We start from the raw sequence: 27027 nt of genomic DNA, 5'->3' as shown, positions 1-27027 counted from the left end.
TATCACAATATATATATATATCACAATATATATATATATCACAATATATATATATATCACAATATATATATATATCACAATATATATATATATCACAATATATATATATATCACAATATATATATATATCACAATATATATATATATCACAATATATATATATATCACAATATATATATATATATATATATATATCACATATATATATATATATCACAATATATATATATATATATATATATATCACAATATATATATATATATATATATATATATATATATATATCAATATATATATATATAAGTTCTTCCCTTCAATGACTACTTTAAATTGTGTTATTTCCTTCATATGTCATTTCTAGAATTAGATCCAAATAACTTAATTTTGGTTTGGCATGTCCAAGATACTTTCCCAACAAATTTTTTCCTCATCTATATGAACAATGTTAATCTGGCATCACTGTCTTTTCAATGAAATGTAGCTTTCCAGAAGGAATGCAATTTTAGATTCGTATGAATAATCATGTAATTCGAGTACCATTTAGATTTTGTTTAATTGGGCATATTAATTTGCTGCAAAAATCTAAAGAGTACCTGCTCTTTGGTTTTCAACAATTTTACATTTTTTATGCACTTCAATAAATGAACTCATTGAATGCATTATTCAGGGGGAAGGGGGGTCAATTTTTCCTGTAATTTTTACTTTCTTTCCAGGCAGTAAGCTTTTGTTTTTTAAATAGAATTTTTCATTCTTTACCTCTTACGATTACTTTGTCTAAATATTAATACAGTGTTATTTCTGTATTTTGACAAAAAGCCCAAAAAAACTCAACTTAATTCTATAATGAAATGATTTAAGTATTTAAGCAATTCAAAACTAAATATCCAAAATGTTCATAATTTTTTAAGCAATTAAATATAAATGTGATTCACTTTTATTGAATCAACTTTGTTTCTATTATATATCCACCTAGTTAAATGAAAAGTAGGTTTATTCATTAGTTGGAATAAAATAAATTAAAGTTTATGTGCATAAATATTGTCCCCATTGTATATGCATACACACACAAGCAGTAACTACCAGGACCATCAAGGTGACTCTTTAAATGAAAAATTAAAAAAACCAAAGCGACAAAGTGTGTACATAAAATAAATTGTGAAGCAACAGCCACTAGTAATTTGATACAAAAGATTATCAGTGACCTAATATTCTGATCAACAAAGCTAAAATAGATGAGAGAGGAAGTGGAGGAGGGGTTGCAAATGGAGTCTTTGAATTCGGTAGTAATTTTTACGACTACAATAAAAGTATATTTCACTTTGTTACATAAACTGTGTTCATGCTGTATAATGTTATCCAAAAATTAGTGAAGTTTTTTTTCATCAGCTAATTTACTTTGTATTTTTTTTTTTTTGCTACAAAACATTTTAAAACACCTTCAATAACAAGAATCCAAATCGATTGCAGTGAAACATTCACACATACACATATATATATGCCCACCCACATCTAACTTTATTTTAAAGTGACAAAAGTTGGAAAGTATCAACAAGTTTTAACTGAAGTCAAAATATTAAAACTGAATTTTAATTTGGAAATAATTTTAAACATATGTCACATGACAAATTTTCTGATAATTTCATTATCTTTTTTTTTAATACTAACAGATTGGCCTGAGGAGGCTTAGGGCTGTAGCTGAAAGATGTCTATATACATAATTTATACAGCTCTACTTGTTATTGAGCACTATTATGCAAAAACAAAGATTCACTGGATTAACATCTATGAATAAGTATCCCAAACCAAAATTTTTATTTTCATCATATATAAGAACTTTTAAGGTGATCACAGATCTTTACAAATGTAAATAATTCTACCAAATTTATTTTAGTAGCTTAGTTTCCCACCAAATTATGACTATTGAAATTGTTAGAAATTAACAAAACTGTCATCTTGTATGTTATTCGTCCAAAAATACAGGTTTCAAAGTAGTGAAAAATCCTTACAAATGCAATGTCATTATGAAAATTAATCATAATGGAAGCAATAATTATTAGATCAAACCAATTTTTAAACATTGGGCAAAATCCACCAGAAAGAAGAAAAAAAAAAAAAAAAAAAAAGCATGCAAGAGTGACACAACTATATGGCATATTAAAGACCTGGATAGATTTTTTTCATAGTAAATCAATAATTAAAACCTCAGATTTGAATCATGTAAAAGTACACAGAAAGACAGTTTCATAATAAAACAAAAATGGATTTAAAAAAAAATGAGTCAACAATATACGTTCCTGAAATTTCTCCCAAAAGAAAGTAACTATTGGAGATACAAGCTTGATATTTTGTCATGTCACTAATTTTGAGAGGAGGAATTCATAAGATTCTTTGTCAGATATGTTTTAATTTGAGCGAATTTATTCAGTTTAGCTCACAAAAAAAAAGATCACAAAAAGTTTAGAAATTTGTTGTACAAGACGAAATCACAAAATTCCTTCAGAAGCTTTAAACCTGAAAAGTTTGAAAGGAGTAAGAAATATTTTACTCTTAACTAATGGAGCATATTTTCTAGGCAGATTTGTAGTTCCTTCTTTTAGTGATTTACAGGCAGAAGTGCTTTATAACCTTTTTGTTATAATACATATGGAACATTTAAAATTCTACTATTAGTGTCAACATACACTTATTATAAGTCATCAAAATTTTTAATCCTTTGATATTCATCATTCAACTGACAAACCATCCACCTCATTAAACATTTTGATCTTAATAAATGGTGACTCATTAATAAGTTTAAAATATCAATTGAAATAAGCATTGCATTAAAATCTCACCTTGACTGCGCGTACAATATGATCTGACAAAAGTCATAAAAAATTACTTTTGTACTTCTTAGTTGGAGTTAACATTCTATTGGATGATAATTTAGCTAATGTAAAAAGTTGGTGCCAGAATATACAGCAACACACACACAGCACAAAAATATAAATAGAATAAAAACAACTTGGATGATGTGCTAATGATAAGTATTTAATTAGTGAAATCTTAATCACAGTAAATAGAAACCTTCTTTAAACAATCTCATCTAAATTTGTTTAAAAAAAAAACAAACAAAAAAAACAGTTGTAACTGAGAAAATATAAATTAAGAGAAAGACACCAGTGCTAATGTGTCAGAAGGAGACAAGAATTCTTTGACAAAGCAGATGTCATCTAAATCCCCTACCTACATCATTTGAAGTCTTAGTTTTAATAAAAATTAACATTTCAATTTTCATAAATTGTCATAAAAAGTTTAAAAGTTAAAACAAGATAGAAAAAGGAAAATAAAAAATAAAAAAAAGAGAGAAATAGACAAAATGAGAGACAGGAGGAAAAAAAAAGGACAGCCAGACAAAAAAATAAAAAATAAGTTGGGCTCTAACAATTTGGTAGAAGTCACCTCAATCCAAAAAATTTGATCTCAACCAAACAATGTAAGTGAAAATACGTTTTTAGAATTAAAAAAAAAAAAAAAAGAATTCTGCTAAAAAAAACTCTTAAAAGAAAATTTAGTTCAATAACTAACTTCTATTGAATTACAAAGATCTTATAAAACACTGATGTTATATAAAAAATTAAAATGTTACACATCTCTAGGATAAATACTGCAAGTAAAAATTGAGCTCAATGATTAGTCCATAAAAGTCAAATAGAGTTTATATTTATATCAGTAAAACACAAATTTATGACATTTTATAAGGAGAAATATTGGTGGTGTAGAATTTTTCTGAGTATGATCATTACAAAATATTAATTATGTCATAAATGTTATATATATAAGCACGGTTTCGTTTTTTTTTTTTTTTTTCATCTTAAAATTTATAAATTTATTTTATGTTTAAGTGTGATAGTGAAAAGTGTTTAACAAGAATGCAGACTACTTTTTCTGTTGCATAGATACAAGTTATTTATCTTGGAAATTATCAAAATCTAACTGTAAAGAATTATTTTCATGAAATTAGTTGAGAACTCAGTCTATGTTAAATAAAGTTGGATTATTTCTGTTCTGAATCCGATGGAAACTCAGCAGACATACCTAAAATTTGGTATGATTGATCTTTCCTAATTTCATTTAAAAAATCCACCTAATCTCTATTTTCACACACTTTACCATTAAAATGTTTTTGATTACTGATGTATTTTACAGTTTGTTCTTTTGTACTTCCAAAGGTTTCCAAATGTTTTTCTCTTGTGAGGAATTATTGAGCTAGTCCTTACTAAAACACAGCATTCATTTAATCAAATCCAATATCCATTTTCTAATTAAGTAATTGTGCTTTATGTACAATTCACATCAAAGACTGAATCCAAACAGTACCCATGAGGATAAGTAGTTTTGTATAGCAACAAAACGGCCAGGGGATGCAGCAGCAATTTTAAAAAGATGAGAAACAAAACAGGAAACTTACTTTTTTTCGGACATCTGTGAAATGCATTAAACTGGATCCCACATAATACGAAAGTTCAATGAGATAGTACCAGTAGATATCAGAAGGCACATGCTGAAAAGATTTTTAAAAAAGTAAAATTCAGAGTTGTAGTGTGTGTGTGCAAAAAACATCTGTTAATTATTTTTTTTTTTTTTCAAAATTCTAAAAAAAAAAAATAAATAAATAAAAATAATGCAATTTAGTGTATAAGGTAAATTTGCAAAAATTGTTCCTGGAACCTTAAGCTATCAAAAAGTGCATATCAATCAGCTCAAGAATTCTTCTTGAATTCTCATGATTCATTAGTTCATTCCAGAAACTTATTTGTGGCAAAATATTTTGTGAAGATCCGAAAAATTAACAGACGCCATTAAACAAACACTATAAAATATCGCTCCATTAGCATAGGTAACAGCACAACTCCAGTTGAACCAGATGTAAATTTCAGCAGTGCAATTATCCTGACAGCAGGTTTAGCATAACTAACATAACCCAAACACTACATTTTCACACATAAACAAAATCCAACGTGAGTACAACAAGCCAACATGGCGACCTTCAAACTCCCACTTGTTTCTACGTGCGCTTCACACACACTCTTTCCTACCACAAGACACTAACCCTTTGTACCATCTCTACTATCACACGCATGCTCCTACCAATGCGTAAATGTATTGAACACTTCTTTCAATAGGCCTAACCTATATCTAATTGTCAGATATCTAATCTACATTCCCACATCAGTAACTCTTTTCACAACTACTTTACATACAAGCGTGCACGAACACTGAACTCTCCTAACCTGTTTCTCATGTCCACGCTACTAACGAAGATGACAAAAAAAGTTGCTTTTGAATATAGAATGAAACTCCATTCCGTTTTGACATCATATTCTATAGTTGCTTCTAGAAACTGTCATTCTTTCGATGGCATCTATATGCTACACTACTACAGATGTATTACAGTTCTTCACTAACGTTCCAGTTCCAGATGATATTCTGATGCTGTCACATTCTCTTTGCTGAAGTATCTTTGTCAATCGCTATAGGAACTACAACTATGCATAAACTATAGAAATGTTTTTAGAGAGGTTGTCATACATGATATATAGACTTTTGGAAATTGTTTTATTTACCAATATCAGACTTGTGAAAGTTTAAAATTTTGAAACAAATGATCAACAGATCTAATAAACATAGAATGTATTCTAATTCAATAAAGTATGCTGGGGGGTGGGTGAATACTAATTACAAAGATTTCTCAAGTAAATAATGCATAAAATCTGGCATATGAAATTTTAAATTCCATATCTATGTTTAAATATTTGGCAGTAACATGCTTTAAAAGTCTTAATATTATTTGCAAAAGGTAAATTGCAGTTTAATCAAGTACGGTTTAGATGGTTAGGAGTGCTTAGAGTACCTATGCATGTGTGCAACTCCAAACTAATGAATTGGTTATTCATAGCTAAGATTAATAAAATATAGTTAACATTGAAATAATTATCTCCAGAAGAAAACATTAATTTTCTTTTTAATATTTTTTTTATTACTGCATTTTCACTCCAAACAAGGTACAGTGCCACTTTGATGTAGGGAGTTACTACCTGGGACAATTTGCAGGGATACTATTCAGGGAGTTGAGCAGCAAACACTCCAAAAAGAACCTCATCTCCAACATCTAGATTTATATATTCTATGAAATAATTTTTGAAGTTGACAAGAAATGGATTAAAAAACAATGCCCAAAAAGGTATAATAAATAAATGGTTAATATTTTTTATTTTCATCTTTTTTCATTTTATTAATTTTTTTACAAAGAATTTTCACAGATGAAATTTGATAGAAATTTCCTTTATTCTAAGCTAGCTTGCATTATGTAAATGGATAATTTAGAGAAGATTAATTCAAAATATATTATAAGTTACATCCTATTTCAGGATACACGGCAGTTTCATTTAGCCTTGTTAATACCTTCCATGACATGGAGCAGAAAGAGGTTTGAATATTGTTTTGGGATAGTTAACACCCCTATATCTATGATACTATGGATTCGTTTGTCACTATGTAAGCCAGACATTTCTGCCTTCGAGCAGAGAGCACACACATAGTTTAACTGCTCGCAGTGAACACCAGGACTCTTTCACCTTAATATTGTGACCCCCCTAAACAGGACCACAATAAATATTGTATCTGTTTAGATTGTAAAATTGCTCCCTGGTTATAGATTCTTTTCTATTTTCAACTTATTCTTAAAATAAGTAAAATAGTATTACATCAAAGCACTTGGATACACAAAACAGACAGGTGCAAAAATTTAGAGAGATACTGCTTTAAACTGATAAATTGAAAATTTAATTCCAGAAAGGAAAGTACAATAGTAAAAATAAAATCTTGTTAGTTTTGGGTGCATTGACAAAAAGATATGAAAAAATCATTATGTTTCAGAATTTTTGAAATAAGGATTATTTGGATTCTTTGGATTACTGTTCTCATATTGAGTGCCATTTTCATGTTTCGGTCAATGTAACCGCCGACATTCTTCAGGTGTATCTTGTCAAATTCAGGAACCTGGACAGAATTTTGAATGGAACCCTTTATTTCACAGTGGTAGCATGCTCTCGTTCCATCAGCCATGATGTTTATAAACCCATTTCATGCCAGAACTTAGGGAATTTATAATAGAATTCATAATTGTGAAATCATCCTATTACTATTATATACATATATATTGCAGAGTCCTTAGTACAGTTAAAGGACAAACTGAAACTATGGAAAAATGATGAGTTTGAAGGAGAACTTTTCAAAGTTATGGCTCTGAAGGAAATCGTTTCTTGGCCTTTTGGTCAAGATCAAAGTGTAGTATCTGTTCTTCAGATGCTGCAATTCCATTTCTTGTTCTCTTTCGGTGGAGGAGAAATCCTTCACGACTGAGACAATTTTTATTTTTGTACCTTTTCTCCACGTTAAAAAACGACCCTGGTGTCTAACTCTGTCCCGTGGGGAGGCATAGTAAATAGGTACAATCTCTAAGGAACACTGGTTATTGTCCTTGTTCTGTGTGCTGAAAGGAGGGTCTTAGAAACAATGCAATACAATATAACCTGTGTCTACTGAGGGTTCACAAAAAGTGCAACAACCTGAAGGTTAATTTAGCCCTGAACCCCAAGTGGAAGAGATGCAGAGGATAAGTGCATCCTATTAATGGCTATTCTAACAATGTCAGTAGATAATATTCTGGAGTTTGTAGAACCTTTTTGCTTCTAGGATAGCAGATAGTGGATGTGAACTCAGTATGACCACAAAAGTGAAGGCAAGTTGGCTAAAACTATGTAAGCTCATGTTGCAGCATGTAATGTTATTTCTTTATATCCAAAGTTTGTATAGCAACCTGTGTCAGGAGTATCATGACACATAGCAGTTAATGCTGCAGTCTTCTCGTTCATTTGCAATGCAATGAAAGATCCATGATTTGCAATGTGATATCTGATCAAACCAAACATATCAGAGGATTTACTGAAAGCACTACATGTGCCCAGTATGGATATTATTTTAAGGATGAATTGATTATGTTGGTATGGTCATATGGAATTTTCAATCTTCTTAGATAAACCATTGCAAAAGGAAGGTTGGTCATTCAAGGAAAAATTGGAAGTGATTAAGCAACTGCACAAAATGGAATTTGGAGACTGCTGACCTGATGAACTATAAGTGAAGAGTTAGGTGTATCAGAACTTTTGACAGCCCTAACACAAAACTGCGAATAAAATGAAAAAAAATCGTAATTTCTCTTTTTAAAGTGGGTTGTTTATTTCTTTATGGAATATACTTCCAAAATAAACTATTAAAGTTGTTTAAAAAAATAGAAATATTTTTGAAAAAACAGTGTTTACAAAGTGCCTGCGAACGTTCATGCAGCCATTTTTTTTACGTAATGAAATCAATTGAATTTTACGAGTTAGATTTTTTTTCAATTTTTAAACTTTAAAAATCTATCAATTTTTCTATTGGTTCAATTTTTAACATATTTTCAATGTGAAATGTTATGCTCTTTCCAATAAACCGAATATAATATTCTAGATAGGCGTTTTTTTTTTGTTTTTTTTTTTTAATTCACCCCCCCCCCCATTTTATAATGTCTATTAAAATGAAAATTTTCTCACCTCAAATTTACATCAAGATAAAAGATCAATAAATAAAATAAGCTAATTTAAAAAAAAAAAAATTATTTGCAAATTTACATGTAAAGTCCAAAGTTTAAAACCTTTTTTTAAACCATGTTGAATTTTTTTTTAAGTGAAACCTTATAATCTTGTTATATTGTCCAGAAAATTCCATAGAATTAACAATTTTTTCTATTTCATTCAATGTTTTTTTGGGGTTTTTTTAGATATTAAAAAAAAAAAATTCACTCCATAAAGAATTAAAATATATTAAATCAAAAACTTATGTATTTCTTTAAGGAAAGAAAGAAAGAAAAAAAAAAAAAAAAAAAAAAACTTTTTTTTTTTTTTTTTTTATCAGCAAAAACTTATAAGTGAAATGGGATCATTTTTCAAGTATGGTGGCCCATATTTACTAACTTCTGTTTACAGCACACAATAGAAAGAGACATTAATTTTGACACTTATAGACACCGGAGAATTGAACTGGAAGAAAAGCAGACATTTATCTCCCTTTATTTCACCTGTGAAAAACATCTGATGTCGCGTTTTTTGGAATCCTTGCTAAGTATTTTATTTAAAAAGACATGGAATATAAAATATAAATATGGATAAATTCTTAACAATGAAGAATGGAAGTACTCATTGATTAGTATTTTTTAAAGGTAAGTGATTTTTTGGAATTTATATATACATATATTTTATCAAAGTTAAAATCATTGATTTTCTTTAAATCTTTTTTTAAAGAAAACCGATTAAAAAAAAAAAAAAAAATTTGCATAATTTGCTATTAAACCTGTTATTTTTTTAAAATTTGATCTTTGCTCTTTTAATTAAAAAAAAAATTAGGGTTTGAATTACATTGTTCAAGTAGTTATAAGCTTCAAAAGATAGGTTGAATTATTCAATTTTTTATGACGCATTTTTAATGGCGTTTTCTGACACTCCTAGTGAAGAGTGAACGTATAATATCAAAAAACTGAAGAGAAAAATGATGTTAAATGAACATATATATATATATATATATTATACACACACAAAGAGCTATGCACTTTTGGGGCAACAATTAAGGGATACATGCAGTTATATTGGAATTTAGCTATAACTATGGGGAGAAAAAAGCAAATACTAAAAAAATCAATTGCTTAAAATGTAAAAAATATGCAAAGCAATTTTTTTTAAAGCAGGTGTGAAGAACACGTAAAAAATACAAGGTTTAAAAAACAGGTAAATTTGGATGTTAACATTCTATGATCCTCACCCCATCAAGAAAATGCTCCTTTTTTATTCCTTTTATTTTTAACTAGCATGGGTACCCGGCGTTGCCCGGGTGTTTGGAGGTGTGTGTGGTGTTAAATAAAAAAGAAACAGGTTGGGGGGAGGGGGGATGAAAGTTGGTAGGATCGAACCCGAAGCACTAAGGCAAAGTTTGAAAATAAAATCGGCCAGCCAGAATGAGTTACTGAAAGATGTTTGAATTTATTTAAGAACCAAATTGACAGGTGCGCACACGGAAGTCGTCGAGCGTTACGATGATGACGTCAATGACCAGGTTTGTTTGTTATAAGTGAAGTAAAAAAAGAAAATGTTAAAACTTAAGGGGGGAGTAATCAAAACATCGAAAAAAAAAACCCACTAAAAAACTAACGTAAGGCAAACGAACGATGAAAACAGAACAAACAAACACATGAAAAATGGCTTAAATAAGCCTGTTTCGATATTAAAGTTTAAAAAATTGGTGGGTACCCGGGTGTTTTTGGGTGTGTGGTCGGGGGTGGATAAGCGAAGTTAAAAAAAGAAAAAAAAAAAAGAAAAAAAACACGAACGTTACGTGAAAAATGGCTTAAATAACACTGGTTCAATATTTAAATTTTAAAAAAATCGAAAAAAAAAAAAAAAAGACATCTCACACCACGATTCAAACCCAAAACATTTAGATAACGAACCAACGCGCTAATCAACTGAGCTAACGTGACATACATGAAACTTAGTTTTTCAACTATTTAAAGTAAATCAGGTCATGACGTCATCTGGTGCATGCGTAGAACTGGTCGTCGTCACGAGAGGACCGTTTTTGTTGAACCTGAAACATACTTTGATAATTCATTGTTTTTAAAAAGGTTTAATTACAATACTAAATAATACTATTGTGCATATAGAATGGTTTTAAAAATATAGATATACAAATTATATCATAAAAAAATGTATGAAAATTAATGAACGTAGCTTTGATAATTTATCCTTTTTAAATATCAAATTATTTAAATCACTGTTATATCAACAAAACTATTTCATACATATGCCTTATGTGCTTGGCGTTTCAGGTGATTTGGTACAGTGTGTCACGTCCTGCATAAATTCAATAACACACATGAATACTTCAAGCACAAGGGTGTTGCAACATGACGAGCAACAACCTCATGGACAGAACTGCATGAAGAGTAGATGTGAGATGTCAGCTGATGTTGCCCATCCTGTAGTCTAAGGACACACACAACACCTTAAATACCAAAAACAGATGATGTAGGGAAATAAAATGATCAAATTACAACAAATATCAATTTATTATAAATTGTTCTAAAAAGAAGTTATGCAAATCAGATATCAAAAGAGCTATGTTTGGACTTTTATCTTACATATAACGGTTTCAAAAAGATAATAGTGTACTATTGATTTAAACAATAGTAAGGTGTTTAATTGTGATAAATTTAAAATAAACTTTCACGTTTAGGTATTTATAAAAAAACAAATCTAAGAAGGAGTTCAGTTTTAAAAGCTTTTTCCACCCATAAAATAAAACAATTTATTTTCTGGGTGAAATAAAAAATCTCATGACATCAATAAAGCCAAACAGAAAAAATAGAAGAATTTTTGTAGTGAGAACATCACTTTCATTAATATTAAGTCAAAACATTCCCTTCACACCTTCAACAGATTTATAGTTAGTACAAATACCAGATAATTATGCAAAAGCCTATCGAAACAAAGACTTCAACTAACTGTATCATATCAGCAAAAGCACACCGATTTTAAACTAATCTTTATAGAATTGGAATCAAAAGCCATTTAAGGAGTTGTTTTTATAGAAGGATGCATGTCTCAAATGATTGGGTCAATCAAGCAACATGTTTCATCACACGTACATTGACATAGCCATTTTAATTTAAACAGAACTATTCTAAAGTAGATGTTTGCCAATATTCATTTAATAGTCTTGTTTGCACTAATCATTAAGTACCTTGGCTAACGGAGTTTCAGAATATATATGAACTTTGAACACTAGGGTTTCTTTTTTTCTTTTTTTTACACATGGGGTTCATCACTTATCAAGGCCCGAAGGCCACTTAGGGATAAGGGTTATTGCGTGTACAGTAATCAATGAGATAGTATTGTAGTAATCATTAGCATTGGGTGTTTAGATAGTGTCTTACTTAAGGGGGCGGTTTGTCAGGAGTTTGTTTATGTTGGACTTGAAGACGTCCAAGTTGTAGTCAGGTGGGAAAGGCAAGCGGCAGAGAGTTCCACTGGCGTGCAGTTCTAAGAAAGAAGCTTTGCTCATGGAATCTACGTTTGGATTTAGGCACAGATAAAGAGTGGGGAAATTTATTGACAGTAGTTTCAGCCAGACGGGTGTTTCTTGTGAAAGATTAGCGAGGGGGGACGAGGGATTGGATCTCAGACGAGCACTTGCCATGGAAATAACGATAAAACAGAGACAGGCTCGCAACATCTCTTCTGTGGGAGAGAGGTTGCAGGGAAAAGAAGTCTATTTTGTACTCTGTCAAGGCAGGATAGGCTGTTTTTAGCAGCTCCTGTCCAGATGTGGCAGCAGTACTCCATCCTTGGACGTACTTGGCTTTTATACAGATAGAGAATTGCATCAGTAGTGAGATATCTTCTGGAGCGGTAGAAGGATCCCACCATTTTTCCAGCGTCCCTGGCAACAGATTTGATGTACGTGTTCCATTTCAGATCAGGAGTAAAGGTCAAACCCAGAAGCTTGTAAAAACATGGAGACTCCCCAAGACGAGAGCCATCCATTTCAATTGATGCCAGATGGGGATCAGAACGTAAAGAGAGAAGCTTGGTTTTGGATGAATTAAAAGTGACCAGCCACCTCTTCCCCCATTGTATTACGTGCTCAAGATCAGAGGAGAGAGAAATAGAGAGAACTTTGTCATTTACGGCCTTTGATGTGTTGCCATAGATGGTCATGTCATCAGCATAGATGTCAATGAATGATTTAAGTATGTGTTTTGGGAGATCATTGATGTAGATCAGGAAGAGAGTTGGGCCCAGGATGGACCCCTGAGGGACTCCAGCATTAATACTGTGGACCACTGATTTCTGCCCATCAACCACTACTCTTATGAATCTATCAGAGAGAAATGATTTAATGATTGAGAAAACATTTTCAGTAATACCGTAGCTGGAAATCTTGTGAAGTAGGCCCTTATGCCATACCTTATCAAAGGCCTTTGATATGTCAAGAGCAACTGCCCTAGAAAGGAAGCCTTTGTCAAGAGATTCACTAATCCTATGTGATATAACCGTTAGCATATCTGCTGTAGATCTTGCAGAGCGGAAACCATATTGCATGTCACTAAGAAGGCTGTTTCTGTTGAGGTGGTTGACTATTTCTCTATTCAATATGGATTTCAGCACCTTACTCATGACACACAGGAGACTTATTGGTCTGTACTGAGAGGGAGATGACTTTTCACCTGAATTCTTAAATACAGGGCATACTGATGAGGTTTTCCAGGGTGTTGGAAAGTACTTCTCCTTAAGGCAACGCTTAAACAGTTTTATAAGTATGGGGATAAGTTCTGGTTGGAGCTTTTTCAGCACTATAACTGGAATGCCGTCAGAGCCAGTTGTTTTACTGGAATCAAGGTTCTTGATTAGCTTGGCGACCTCGCGCATAGATATTTGTATGTTGCATAGCGTGTTGTCTGTTATAGGAGGAAATACGGGGAGTTGATGGTCATTGTCGTATAGGGTAGAATTAGCTGCAAAGTTCTTGGCAAATAGTCTGGCCTTGTTTAATGCTAATGAGATGATCTCAGGTCCATTGATGATAGTTGGGATAGAACGCACGCTTCTGTTCAAGATCCCGTTTGCTATTTACCAGAACTGGTGGGAACCAAGCCGCGGCTCAGCTACTTTGGATTTAACAGACTGAGCATATAGCTCTCTTGCATGTTTTATTACTCTTTTATCGTGGTTGCTGGCAGTCCTGAAAGCAGCTTTAGTCTCAGTGCATCTATTACGTTGGTAGCTATGGAAAAAGTGATTTCTGTGCGCGATGGCAGCAGCACATTCTGGCGAGAACCATGGCTGTCTGTTAGGTTTTTGTTGGAATATTTTGGATGGTATGAATCGATCTATGCCTACAATTAACCATTCGGTCAGGTCTGATACTATAGAGGACATATCCTTTTTAAACATGGAATGCAGAGGTAGGTCAGATATGAATGTACAGAAGCTGTCCCAGTCAGCCATAGAGTATCGATATACAGTACAGTGGAGAGGTACGTCTGAAGACTTATAACATTTCATTTTTATCTTAACTGTTACGACGGAGTGGTCAGAGGATCCCAGAGGAGATAGAACAGAACATGAACATAGCTCAGGGGATGTTGTGAGGAAAAGGTCTAGAAGGCTTGCATATTGACCGGGTGTATCGGGCACACGGGTGGGTTCGTGAACAATCTGAGTGAGGTCATAGGCAATGGCAAAATCATGACAAAACCTCCCCTCGTCATCGGTTTTATTTGAGTGGGTCAGCCATTTCACATTATGTACACTGAAGTTACCGCAAATATGAATGTTAGCTGAAGGATGAGTAGACAGGATGTGATCAATTTCCTCACATATGCTCTTAAAGATAGTAACCCCACTGCTGTGGGTGATAGAGGGCAAATATAAATGCAGTGGTGTAAGCTAGTGCAACCCGGAAGCACATATAAGGTAAATTAGGGTCTTCTCTGGAGATATCCCTACCACATGAAAAGCCATCTTTGATGTAGGCACATATTCCATGCCCATGGCGATCTTGGGGGTCAGATTTAGATGTCAAGTTGGAGTATCCTTTAATTATGAATTCATCTAGAGAAGTGGTTGGTCCTAGGCCAGTTTCACTTAGAAAGAATATGTCCGGTTTCGTCTCCTGTAATTGTGTTTCAACCTCTGGAAGGTTAGAACGTAGACCCCTGATGTTGGAGAAGGAGACATGGTAGTAGAGGTCACTGTTGGAGGATGGTGTTCTAGGTTTATTTGCGTTTCTTTTTTGGAGATTTGTCATGATTGTTGAGGTTTTCTGAAACAGAAAGGAACTTTATATTATAGATTACAAAGATTTTTCTTTTTATAATTAAATTAATATTCTTTATTCACATAGAAACAAAAGTAACAATGGTATGTAATCCCAGTTCCACTCCATTCCTCAAGTCATGCGTAGAAATAACTTAATACAGGATATCAAAAATGACTGAAGGATTGAAAATCTTGGTCATTTTACCATTAATAATCATTTCTTTATTTCAGATATTTTACAAATAATATTTGGAAATTAATTATGGATAAGTATAGCATTAAACAATGTACGCAAGTTGTGAAATTGTTTTACAAAAATCAGGCAATGCTTTGGCAACTACATTATCTCTTGTTATGGCAATGTCAAATGGCCACTACGTTCTCCAAGGTGTAGTATCTGTTCTGATAACACTTATACTGTTCTATCCTTGATTAGTAAAGTAGAAATCCTTCTCAAAGGCAATTTTAATTTTTGTCCCAATACGGTATTTCTTTTTGGGGAGCTGAATTTTCCCTCACATTAGACCTTGTGCTCTCATTCCAAAAGAAGTAAATAAGGAATCTGAGGTGGAGAGTTAGGGTAAGAAAATTTTAAAATATCAACTCTAATCATTTTTTCAGCCAATTCTCCCATCTCCGTTAATACTATAAAGAATTTCTTTTTAATCTGCATGCAGGCTAAACCAATAGAATAGGAAAGTATCATACTCTTTCAAAAAAAAAAACAGCTTTTAACATTAGCAGTAAAATAACTTCAACAACAAAGAAATGTGTATTTGGGGCATTTCAGTTTTAGCTTATAAAGAGTAGAAATTAACTTTCAAAACCAAACAATATATTGGCACAGATGACATTTCTTTGTAAGGGAACAATAGTCCATTGACATTCTCAGTATGAATTCAACTCACAGAAGCTGTGACATTCAGAACCCTTAGCCAATTATGTATGGAATTGGGCGATAACAATCTAAGAAAATCTACATAAACAAAATCCAGTCATCCACACATTTTTCTATTAGAAATAAACAATTACAGTTTGGGCCTTTTTTTTTTTTTTTTTTTTTTTAAATCAAATTTATTGGAGCCCCTCTCTCCTCCCTGTTATTAAAGACGTTTTTTTTTGTTTTTGTTTTTCAAAAAATAAATAAATAAATAAAAAAATAAATAGAAAAAAAGATCTCTAAAATGGTTACCAGTAATTTTGAAATAGTTTACTCAATAAAAAATCATTTCACAGCTTCTAAAATTTCACACCTAACAACATTTTAGAGGAGTTTGTTAGTGAACAAGGTCCATTTGGCATAATAGAGGGTTCACTAATAGGCTGGGACACCAAAGTTCAACTCTCAATTATACTTGATGCCTTTTTGATAAATGCTCAACATTATATAGGTGAGGATCAAGGCTAAGTGAAGTAAGTCAAGAAAAGCGTGTCCTCTCCTACATTTCAGTGTAGTAGCAAAGAAAAAGGAAACCTTTTGGCTGCTCTCGACTACAATTGATCCATTTCATTTGTTTTAAAGCAAAAAAAAAAAAAAAAAAAAAAAAAAAAAGGATTAAATGACATTCGATTCTATAACAGAGAAACAATTGGAGAATATTTAAATTTGGTTCTATTTAAAATCCTTATAACAACGCTTAAACTTCTTGAGAACACACCAACAAAAAGCTGGAACAAGATTGAACATAAAAGGTTAAATACTTAGTTTTTGATGAAGTCACAGCTGAGTCAGTTTCCAGACCAGAGTTAATAAAGAATGACAAAACAGCTTGCCTTTTGTTCATTTTAATCAACATGGAAGGGGAAGGAATATACCTATTTGCAACTTCACAAGAGAGACCATGTGTGTGAGTGTGTGTGTGCATGCGCGTGTTCTAATTATCTTCATATCAAAATTTAGAAAGGACAATCCAATCAATATTTCTCATGTCAGATGATGACAGTAAAAAATAATTGCAACCATGATTACATTCTGCTTAAATGAATAGTGAAAGAGGAAAATTATGATTAAAGACCTTTTTTCTGTTTATCAAAGTTTGAAGTTCAATGAAGTGTAAACCATAAAGAAAAAAAAGGTATTTGCAAAATTAAATATTCAATTGCTCGACATCCACGGAATATCTGATGAGATGACTAATACCATATTTGTAACATTTTCATTATGTTAAGCAAATATCCTCCATCAGAGACTTAAACCCTTTGCTTCTTGCCCTGAGCTTGATTCATTAAAGCTTCAACATCCAGGAACTAACTTGTTAAATAGCCACAAAATCATTACCCATCTTGCCACACAAAAAAGACAAAGCACTTTTATTGGCATCTGTTGAACATATGTGGACATGTCTACAAAGTCAGCAGAAACCATGGAACAAACACTATCGATTGTTAGCTGCAAAGACATTGCATCCTTTAAAACTGATGCTTTCCAAAATTTGCAGAAACTACACTTAATGCACCCCTCTTCATACAGATACACCTTTGATGAATCAGTGCACCTAATAGCACTGTACAACGATTTTTAAGTTTTTACTTTGCTTGATTATAAAAATAAAATTCATTAATAAATCACATTTATGTGGATTCATTATTTATACTACAGAGATATATTAAAAAAGTTTAAGCGTTGTCTTAAGGAGAATTGCTTCCCAACCCCCTGGAAAACATCAGTATGCCTTCTATTTAAGAATTCTGGTGATCTGTCATATTCCTCCCAGCACAATCATAAGTTGCTGGAATCTGTTAAATAGAGAAGTAGTCAACCACCTCATTAAAAATAATCTTAATGACATGCAATACAGTTTCCGTTCTGCTAGATCTACAGATGTGTTGACAGTTATATCTCATAGAATTAGCAAATCTCGACGGAGGCAACCTTTCTAGGGCAATTCCTCTTGACATATCTAAGGCCTTTGGTAGGGTATGGCATAAAGGTCTACTTCATAAGATATCCAGCTATGGTATAACTGGAAATGTTTTCTCAATTATTAAATCATTTCTGTTGGATAGATTCATAAGAGTAGTAGTTGATGGGTAGAAACCAGAAGCTCACAGTATTAATGCTGGAGTCCCTCACGGGTCAACTCAACTCTCCTCCTGATCTACATCAATGATCTTCCAAATAACATCCTAAGATAATTTGTTGACATTTATGCTGATGACACTACCATCTATGGCAACACATCAAGGGCCGTAAATGACAGACTCTCCTCTTATTTTGAGCACGTAGTACAATGGGGAAAGGAGTGGCTGGTTACTTTTAATGCATCTAAAACCAAGCTCCTTTTACATCACTGTTCTGATCCTCATCTGGCATGAATTGAAATAAATGGCTCTCATCTTGGGGAGGCTCCATGTTCTGACAGGCTTCTGGGCTTGACCTTTATTCCTGATCTAAAATAAAATCTTGCCAAGGCCACTGGAAAAATGGTAGGATTCTTCTACCGCTCCAGTAGATATCTCACTCCTGATGCAATTCTCTATCTATATAAAAGCCAGGTACGGCCAATGATGGAATACTGTTGCCACATCTGGACAGGAGCTGCTAGAAGCAGCTTATCCTGTTTTGACAGAGTATAAAATAGACTTCGTAGCCTAGTGGGGAATGTCCTTTTCTCTTCCCTTCAACCACTTTCCCACAGAAGAGACGTTGCGAGCCTGTCTCTGCTTTATCGTTATTTTCATTGCAAATACTCATCTGAGATTCAATCCCCCTCGTCAAACTTTCACGAAAAACACTCGTCTAGCCAAAACCATTATCAATAATTTCCCTCACTCTTTATCTGTGCCTAAACCTAAACGTAGATTCCATCAACAAAGCTTCTTTCTTAGAACTGTACGCCTGTAGAACTCTTGTTTTCCTGCTTTTCAGCTGACTACAATTTGATTGTCTTCAAGTCCAACATAAACAAGTTCTTGTATACCCCCCCCCAAGTAATCCAATTTACAAAATTTCCACTACTTATGTATACCCATTAACCCTTATCCCCGAGTGGCCTCTAGACCTTGATTTGGTGACTCCTTTGTTAAAAAAAAAAATATAAAATATAAAGGTTTGTGTCTTAAGAAAAATAAATTTTCTTGTTTGAGAACTTCTGAGATGAGGATTGATTCTTTGTATTATTGTTTGCATCTGTTTTAACTAATGTAACCTCTGATCTTCAGGAGTGTTTTGACAATCACAGACCGAATCCTTTATTTAATCCAAGAGTAGATTGCTCTTGTTCTTTCAAACATTATTGGTAGAAATTTTAATTTTATTTTCTAGTATTGTTTATACTGATGACTGAACTTTCAACCTGTAGACCTGATTCTACTTAGCACTTTACACATTGCGCTATGGAGGATCATACAGGCTTCATTTATTAAGAAACAATTTTAACACAAAGAAAATTTTAAAACAGCAAAAATATATTTGGATTTTTCGGACTACTGTTTTCAACTAGTGTGATTTTCACATTTCAATAGATGTAGCCTCCAACCTTCAGGTGTATCTGTCGAACTCTAGAATGTTTCTGTCAAACTCTGGAATCTGCATTGAATTTTGAATGGGATTCTTTACTTATTTCACAAGGGTAGTAAGACAATTCTGAGAAGCAGCACATGATGGTTAGCAATCAATTACTAAGACCTAGTATAGAATTTAACACAATATTGGAAGCATTAAATAGATAATATATATATACAGTAATAAGTAAGCAATAATAAACGTGTGGATGTATATATATATATATATATATATATATATATATATATACACACACACATAGTAATATATAATATGTAATAGTGATATTTACATTTAAAAATTAAATAAGTTTAAGGCTCCTCAAATTTTACTAGAATTGTCTGCAAGGACACATGGCATAGTATTTACAGTACTTGGAAAAATTCAATTTTTTTTTTTTTACATAGTCGTCACCACTTATCAAGGCCAAGAGGCCACTCAAGGATAAGGGTTAAAGAGTGTACAGTAGAAATTGGACAACATAGTAATCATTAGTAATGAAAATTTGGTAAATTTGATAACTTATACAGAACGGCTCATCAAGAACTTATTTACATTAGACTTGAACACAACCATATTGTAGTCAGCCGGAAAGCAGGAAAACGGAAGACAATTCCACAGGCGTGCAGTTCTAAGAAAGAAGCTTTGTTCATGGAATCTACGTTTAGGTTTAGGCACAGATAAAGAGTGAGGAGAATTATTGATAGTGTGTACAGCTAGACGAGTGTTTCTTGTGAAAGTTTGGTGAGGGGGGACCATAGATTGAAGCTCAGTCGAACACTTACCATGAAAATAACGATACATCAGAGACAAACTCGCAACATCTCTTCTGTGAGATAAAGGTTGCAAGGAAGAGAAAAGGACATCTCCTACGAGGTTACTAAGTCTATTTTGAACTCTATCAAGGCAGAACAAGTCCTTTCTAGCAGCTCCTGCCCAGATGTGGCAACAGTATTCCATCCTTGGACGTACCTGGCTCTTATATAGATAGAGAATAGCATCAGCAGTGAGATATTTACAGGATCAATAGAAAGATCCTACCATTTTTCCAGCGGCCTTGGCAACAGATTTGATATACGTGTTCCATTTAAGATCAGGAGTAATGGTCAAGCCAAGAAGCTTGTCAAAACTTGAGGCCTCCTGAAGACGAGAGCTATTCATTTCAATTGATTCCAGATGTGGATCAGAATGTTGATGATGTAAAGAGAGAAGTTTGGTTTTAGATGCATTAAAAGTAACCAGCCACTCCTTTCCCCATTGTACTACGTGCTCAAGATCAGAGGAGAGAGAATTGGAGAGAACTTGGTCGTTTACTGTCTTAGATGTGCTACCATAAATGGTAGTGTCGTCAGCATAAATGTCTACAAATGATGTAAGGATGTGATTTGGAAGATCATTAATGTAGATCAGGAAAAGAGTTGGGCCCAGGATGGACCCCTGAGGGACACTGGCATTAATACTGTGAGCTTCTGATTTTTGCCCCTCAACTACTACTCTTATGAACCTATCAGAAAGAAATGATTTAATAATTGAGAAGACATTTCCAGCAATACCGTAGCTAGAGATCTTATGAAGTAAACCTTTATGCCATACCCTATCAAAGGCCTTAGATATGTCAAGAGCAATTGCCCTAGAAAGGTTGCCTCCGTCGAGAGATTTGCTAATCCTATGAGATATAACTGTAAGCACATCTGCTGTAGATCTAGCAGAACGGAAACCATATTGAGTGTCACTAAGAAGGTTATTTTTGTTGAGATGGTTGATTACTTCTGTATTTAATGCAGATTTGTAAAGCAATATTCCCTTGAAGGTTCAATCCTCAGTACAGGCGACTAAAAAATACAATCGCAAATTACTTAGGAATTCTATCCAATCATGGCTGATGAAACAAGAGCATGTTATTCCTGTGAAATAAAGGGTATCGTTTGAAATTTTGTATAGATTTGAGTTTGACAAATATTTATAGTTCAACAAGATGCATCTGAAGGTTAGAGGTTACATCGGTTGAAACATAAAAATGACACACAAGATGAGGACAGTAGAATGAAAAATCCAAATAACCAATCCTCATCTCAAAAATTCAGAAAAGCAAAAAAATAATTTCTTTTAAAAGAATTACTACAAAATAGACAACTTGAAATAATTATTTCATCCAACTGTTTTTCATTTATGAAAAAAAAAAAAAAAAAAAAAAAAAAAGTCAAAATATTACATGTTAAAAACGGTAGTATTTGCATTTACAATAGTATATAGATCTTGTATATTGCTAGTTAACACTAATAGATAATTGGGGGGGGTTACATCCTTTTAAAATTATTCTTTGGTAATTAAAGAAATAAAAAAAACTTGATAGTTTTTGAAATGAGAATAACTAATTTGGACTACTATTCTCATTTTAATACTTATAAACAACAAAACAAGACAGAATTTGATTTTGAAAATTAATTTTAAAATGGGAAAATCAGAACTTTTATGTTAATAACACCAATACATTTTCAATTAATTTTTGCATTATTTTCATCTTTGACAATCTCATTAAAGTAAATGGGGGTGGAAAGTGATAATGTACACATGAACTGAAAATGCTGTTGTTAGATAATATTGAATGTATTTAAACCCATTTGAAGTACATCATTTTCTATGGCCTGACACTGGGAAATAGATATACTGTCTCTTCCTAAATAAAATATCAATCAGATTAAACAAACATCAGTAAAATCAATTAGAAGTTCAATTTTTTTTATCATATTCAAAAGAATAACAGATCTTTATATCAAAACAGATTTCAGTATCTAGTTCATAGCAATGAAGTTATTGATGACCAAAATTGAGAAACTACTTTATTATATAAAAAATAACCAAGAATAAATTATGAATGCTCAGTTATGGTTGATGGGGTGTGAACTATCTACCTATAAATATACTTTTAGTCTTTAATTCATTTTATTTCAAATTCACAAATTTTTACTGGACATAAATACAATTTAAGGCCTTTTGAAGAAATTTTCAAGACTTTTCATATTTTCAAAGATTTTTCAAGGTAATAATAGAAATAAGACCTTTTCAATACAAAAGTACAAAATTTAAGGACTTTTCAAATCCGTGCAAACCCTGTTTTATCTGTTTCGTATAAAATAATGTTTGGTTTCTTGTATATCTATTTTTCTGCTGAATTCCAGAGTAGGAGAAGGGTGACAAAAAAAAAAAAAAAGAAAAAAAAAGACGTATAACATTAGCTGTTGATATCAAATTATAAATTAATTTACCAACTAACATAACAAAATTAATGTTAATGAAAACAAATTTACCTGATGAGGATAATTCGTCCAGCAGTAAGTAGAATCCCATGCCCAAACTTTCTGTAAATAAATTGAAAATTTATTTTTTTTTACATTTAATAGTTTGCATAAAAACATTTAAAAGAAAACTGGTTCTAAATATTTTTTAAAATGAACTCAAAGATTAATAGTAAAGATCTGAATAAGAGTTTCATATTCATTATATATCCACACACACACGGAGAGTTTGAATTAGTTCTCCAGTTTCTTTGTAGAAGGGTTTGTCAGGACAAACTTACATGAGGATACATCACGTTACAAGTATTCAAAATAACAGTAGTTGAAGCCCAAATAAGACTCCCTCGACATGGCTATACATTGGCTGGCACATATGAGGAATGATGCCCCTTTAACTAATGATGTTACTTAAACAGTACTTAGCTGGGTACCCTATCAGACCAGATAAATTTTTGTCCTAGAAACCAATAATACCAAAAGGAAGATATACTATATAGTTAACCGGTTAATTTGGAACAGGAAAATTAATGTTCACTTCTTTGCTAACTCAGCATTTGAGAGATAGAAGAGAATCTTGATTGAACACTGTATCTCATATTTGTATAGATAAAAGTCATCTGTTTCTGACAACAGGAAGTAATCAGGGGTGATTTCCCCTGAACAAAAACACACTTTCCCACTTTACATAGTGCTATGAACAGGATCAACGTTATAAAGCATGGAAATTTATAAAACAACAGTAGACATTGAATATACTCACCACCAAACACCATGGAGTAAGAAAGTGTGCATCTAATGAAGCTACTTATTGAGTGTCAGAAAGAAAATATCAAGCTAAGTAAAAGATGCTTCGCAGTCGTCCCAACATATCACAGATGAAAAACCAAAATAGCTCTAGATAGGACTGGATACCACCAACAGAGAATTGGCATTGTTTTTGGACAATAAAATGGTCATTTTTTTTTTTTTTTTTTACCTTGTTTCCACCTTAACATTTAAAATGATTACTTTTATAGGTTTTAGGGTACGCTGAAAATGAATATTGCAGTTAAATTTTCTGCAAATAAGTAGTTTCCAGGATATTAAGCAATATCATTTATGTTGGAGTGCAAACGCAACCCTGAGAAACTATGTGCAAATGCACGTACAAAGATGACAACCAGCAATAACATAAGAAATAACATTGTTTAATATTCGGAAAGCTACTTATTTGTGGAAAATTTAAATGCGATACTCGTTTTCAGCATACCCGAAAACCTTAAAAGGTAGTCATTTTAAAGAAAAATGTTAAGGTGGAAACAAGAACAGCCTATCATGCCTTGACAGAGTACAAAATAGACTTCGTGGCTTAGTGGGGGATGCCCTTTTCTCTACCCTGCAACCTCTCTCCCACAGAAGAGACGTTGCGAGCCTATCCTTGTTTTATCGTTATTTTCATGGCAGGTGCTCGTTTGAACTCCAATCTCTGGTCCCCCCCCCCTCGCCAATCTTTCACGAAAAACACCCGTCTAGCTGAATCCACTGTGAAAAATTTCCCCCACTCTATATCTGTGCCTAAATCAAAACGTGGATTCCATGAACAAAGCTTTTCTTAGAAGTGCACGCCTGTGGAACTTTCTTCCGTCTGCCTGCTTCCCTCCGGACTACAACTTGGATGTCTTCAAGTCCAATGTTAACAAATTCCTAATGAACCGCCCTCTTAATTAAACACTTCATCAAATCTCCACACTAACGTAATGTACTTGCAATAACCCTTATCCCTGAGTGGCTTCCGGGCCTTGATAAGTGGTGATCACTGTGTAAAAAAAAGATAAAAATTTACAAAATGCATCACAATGAAGTTCTTTATTGAATGGCCTAATTATTATTATCTATATATTAATATGATAGCGTGTGTGTTCTTTTGTATGTCACGCTTATATCCGGGTCGTTTGTTATGAAATTCCATTTCTTATCTTTATATTAATATCGTAATCCGCCTTGGCCGTTATGCTGTGCATCCCTAAAAAAGGAAAGAATATTCCAAATAAACCTTGTCACCCCTTAAAAGGAAAGTGGAATATTCCAATAATAATAATGTTAATAAAACACACCAAAATAATTTGTCGCTGTTGAGGCAAAGCTAATAAAAATGATGTTGTTCTTGGCATCTTGGCCAAGATCAAAGTGTAGTATCTGTTCTTCAGATGCTACATTTCAATTTCTTCTCGCTCACTGGAGGAGAAATCCTTTACAGCTAAGACAATTTTTTGTTTGTTTTCTCCACGTTAAAAAATGACCCTGGTGTCTAAATCTATCCCGTGGGGAGGCATTGTAAATAGGTACTATATTTAATGTAACAAAGTTTTAATATTACAAAAGTAACTGGGAAAAGTAATTTCTGATTTAATTACAAAATGCCCTGGAAAATGTCCCTTCTAATTTTTTTTTGTTTGTTTACTTGTCTCCCCTCAAGGGCAGAGTTGGGCATAAGGTTGGTTAAAAAATTTTTGGGGGGAAACCAGCTCCCCAAAAGGGGCACTCTGGTCGGTAACAAAAAAAATTGTATCAGTAATGAAGGATTTCTCCATTAACAAAGACGAAAAAAGGGCACTGAAATGCTAAGACAGACTACACTCAGAAATTCATGTTGAAGCAATGGTTGCCTAATCCCTAACAGTGTTAATGTTTTTATGTATTAATTTCGAAAAGCTGCTGAAACAGTTTATGATTTGAACATTACTTTATTTCAAGTATATTTTAAACAAGTGGTGGGAGATATGAAGTCAGTCCCGGAAATGACTTAAACCATTTAAACATTACTTTATTTCATGTATATTTTTAACAGTGGGGTGGGGGATATGAAATCAATCTAGGAAATGGCTTAAACTGTTTATACATTACTCTATTTAATGTATATTTTTAACAGTAGGGTGGGGATTATGAAGTCGGTCCCAGAAATAGCTGCAACCATTTACGTTTAAAACATTACTTTATTAAATGTATATTTTTAACAGTAGGATGAGAGATAAAAAGTCAGTCCCAGAAATGGCCGAAATCATTTACGTTTTAGACATTATTTTATTAAATGTATATTTTTAAGTGTAGTGGGGGATATGAAGTCAGTCCCGGAAAGGGCTGAAACAGTTTACGATTTAAGTATTACTTTATTCCATGTATATTTTTAACAGTCCAGTGGGAGACATGAAGTCAATCCCGGGATTGAATGAGATATATACTAGCAGAAAGTGCCGCCCAATATTGAATGAGATAGGTGGAAAACACATAGTAGCAGAATACCCAGTGTCGCCCAGGATTAAATGAGATAGGGGAAAGATATATACTTGAATAAGATGGGTGGAACATATATACTATGAGAATACCTGGAATTAATCGAAGTGTTTGTAATAATCAGCCCAGGAAATTATCAAAGTTGTTATTTAAGTAAGGGGGAGCGACAGTGAGTTAAAGTTATTAAAATTGTCGAAATTAGTAACATATCCAAGAATTATGAAAAATGATGAAATGTGAGTTACTTGATTAGTGTGTTTGTAATGAAATAATCAGCCCAAGAAATATATCAAAGTTATTATTTTAGTAAGAGAGGGCGATAAGCTGTGTTTAAATTATGAAAAATTATTGTTGAAATTAATAACATTTCCAAGAATTACGAAACATGAAACGCGAGTTAACTGATTGGTATGTTTATAATAAAATATTCATCCCAGGCAATATATCAAAGTTATTATGTTAGTAAGAGAGGGCGATAAAGCTGGTTTTAGTTATGAAAAATGATTGTCGAAATTAGTAACATATCTGAACAGAACGCCCACAGAATGCCCAACATCAATATATTACATATGAAAAATGCCGCTGTGGAATTTCCACAGGTCCCGCTAATTATTATTATTGTTACAAAAAAAAAAAAAAAAAGGTTTTGTTTTACAGATTCGAAAAAATGGTCTTGACAACGAGTTAAAAACAAAAAAAAATTATAGAAAATACTATTAGAAACCCAACTAATGAATGCCACTAAGACATTCATTAGTTGGGTTTCTAACAGTATTTTGTATATTTTTAAGTCATTGTCGAGATTTCAAAGACAGGAGATATCACATGGCTATTTTTCTTGTGCTTGTGTAACGCTCAACACTAATTGTCGAAATAAACAAAAATTTTACATTAAATAAATGCACTAAAAACTTATCCAACTAGGTAGAAGAATAACTTATCTTGCCTTTGGTAATATTTATTTGGGTGCTTATGCACTTATATCACTGTGCTATTTTTTCAAAT

At 32.5% G+C, this 27027-nt stretch overlaps 1 protein-coding gene and 1 pseudogene across 1 annotated transcript in view; one reads left to right on the top strand and one right to left on the bottom strand.

Moving 5' to 3' along the window:
- The window catches only part of LOC145291344 (ceramide synthase 5-like), a 250627-nt gene that overhangs the window by 55257 nt on the left and 168343 nt on the right, over window positions 1-27027 (bottom strand). Inside the window, exons 5-6 of the mRNA XM_080137108.1 lie at window positions 22765-22815; window positions 4452-4544 (exon numbers count right to left, since the gene is read on the bottom strand). Of these exons, the coding sequence (XP_079993234.1) occupies window positions 4452-4544; window positions 22765-22815 (144 nt within the window). The remainder of the gene's footprint in view (window positions 1-4451; window positions 4545-22764; window positions 22816-27027) is intronic.
- LOC145291721 (U2 spliceosomal RNA) lies at window positions 7298-7430 on the top strand (annotated as a pseudogene).

The sequence above is a fragment of the Euprymna scolopes genome, chromosome 12 (assembly GCF_053919585.1).
Source record: "Euprymna scolopes isolate OS-2025 chromosome 12, ASM5391958v1, whole genome shotgun sequence".
Lineage (NCBI taxonomy): Eukaryota > Metazoa > Mollusca > Cephalopoda > Sepiida > Sepiolidae > Euprymna > Euprymna scolopes.
Note: the sequence above shows the minus strand (reverse complement) of the source record. Positions and strands in the feature narration are given on the sequence as shown.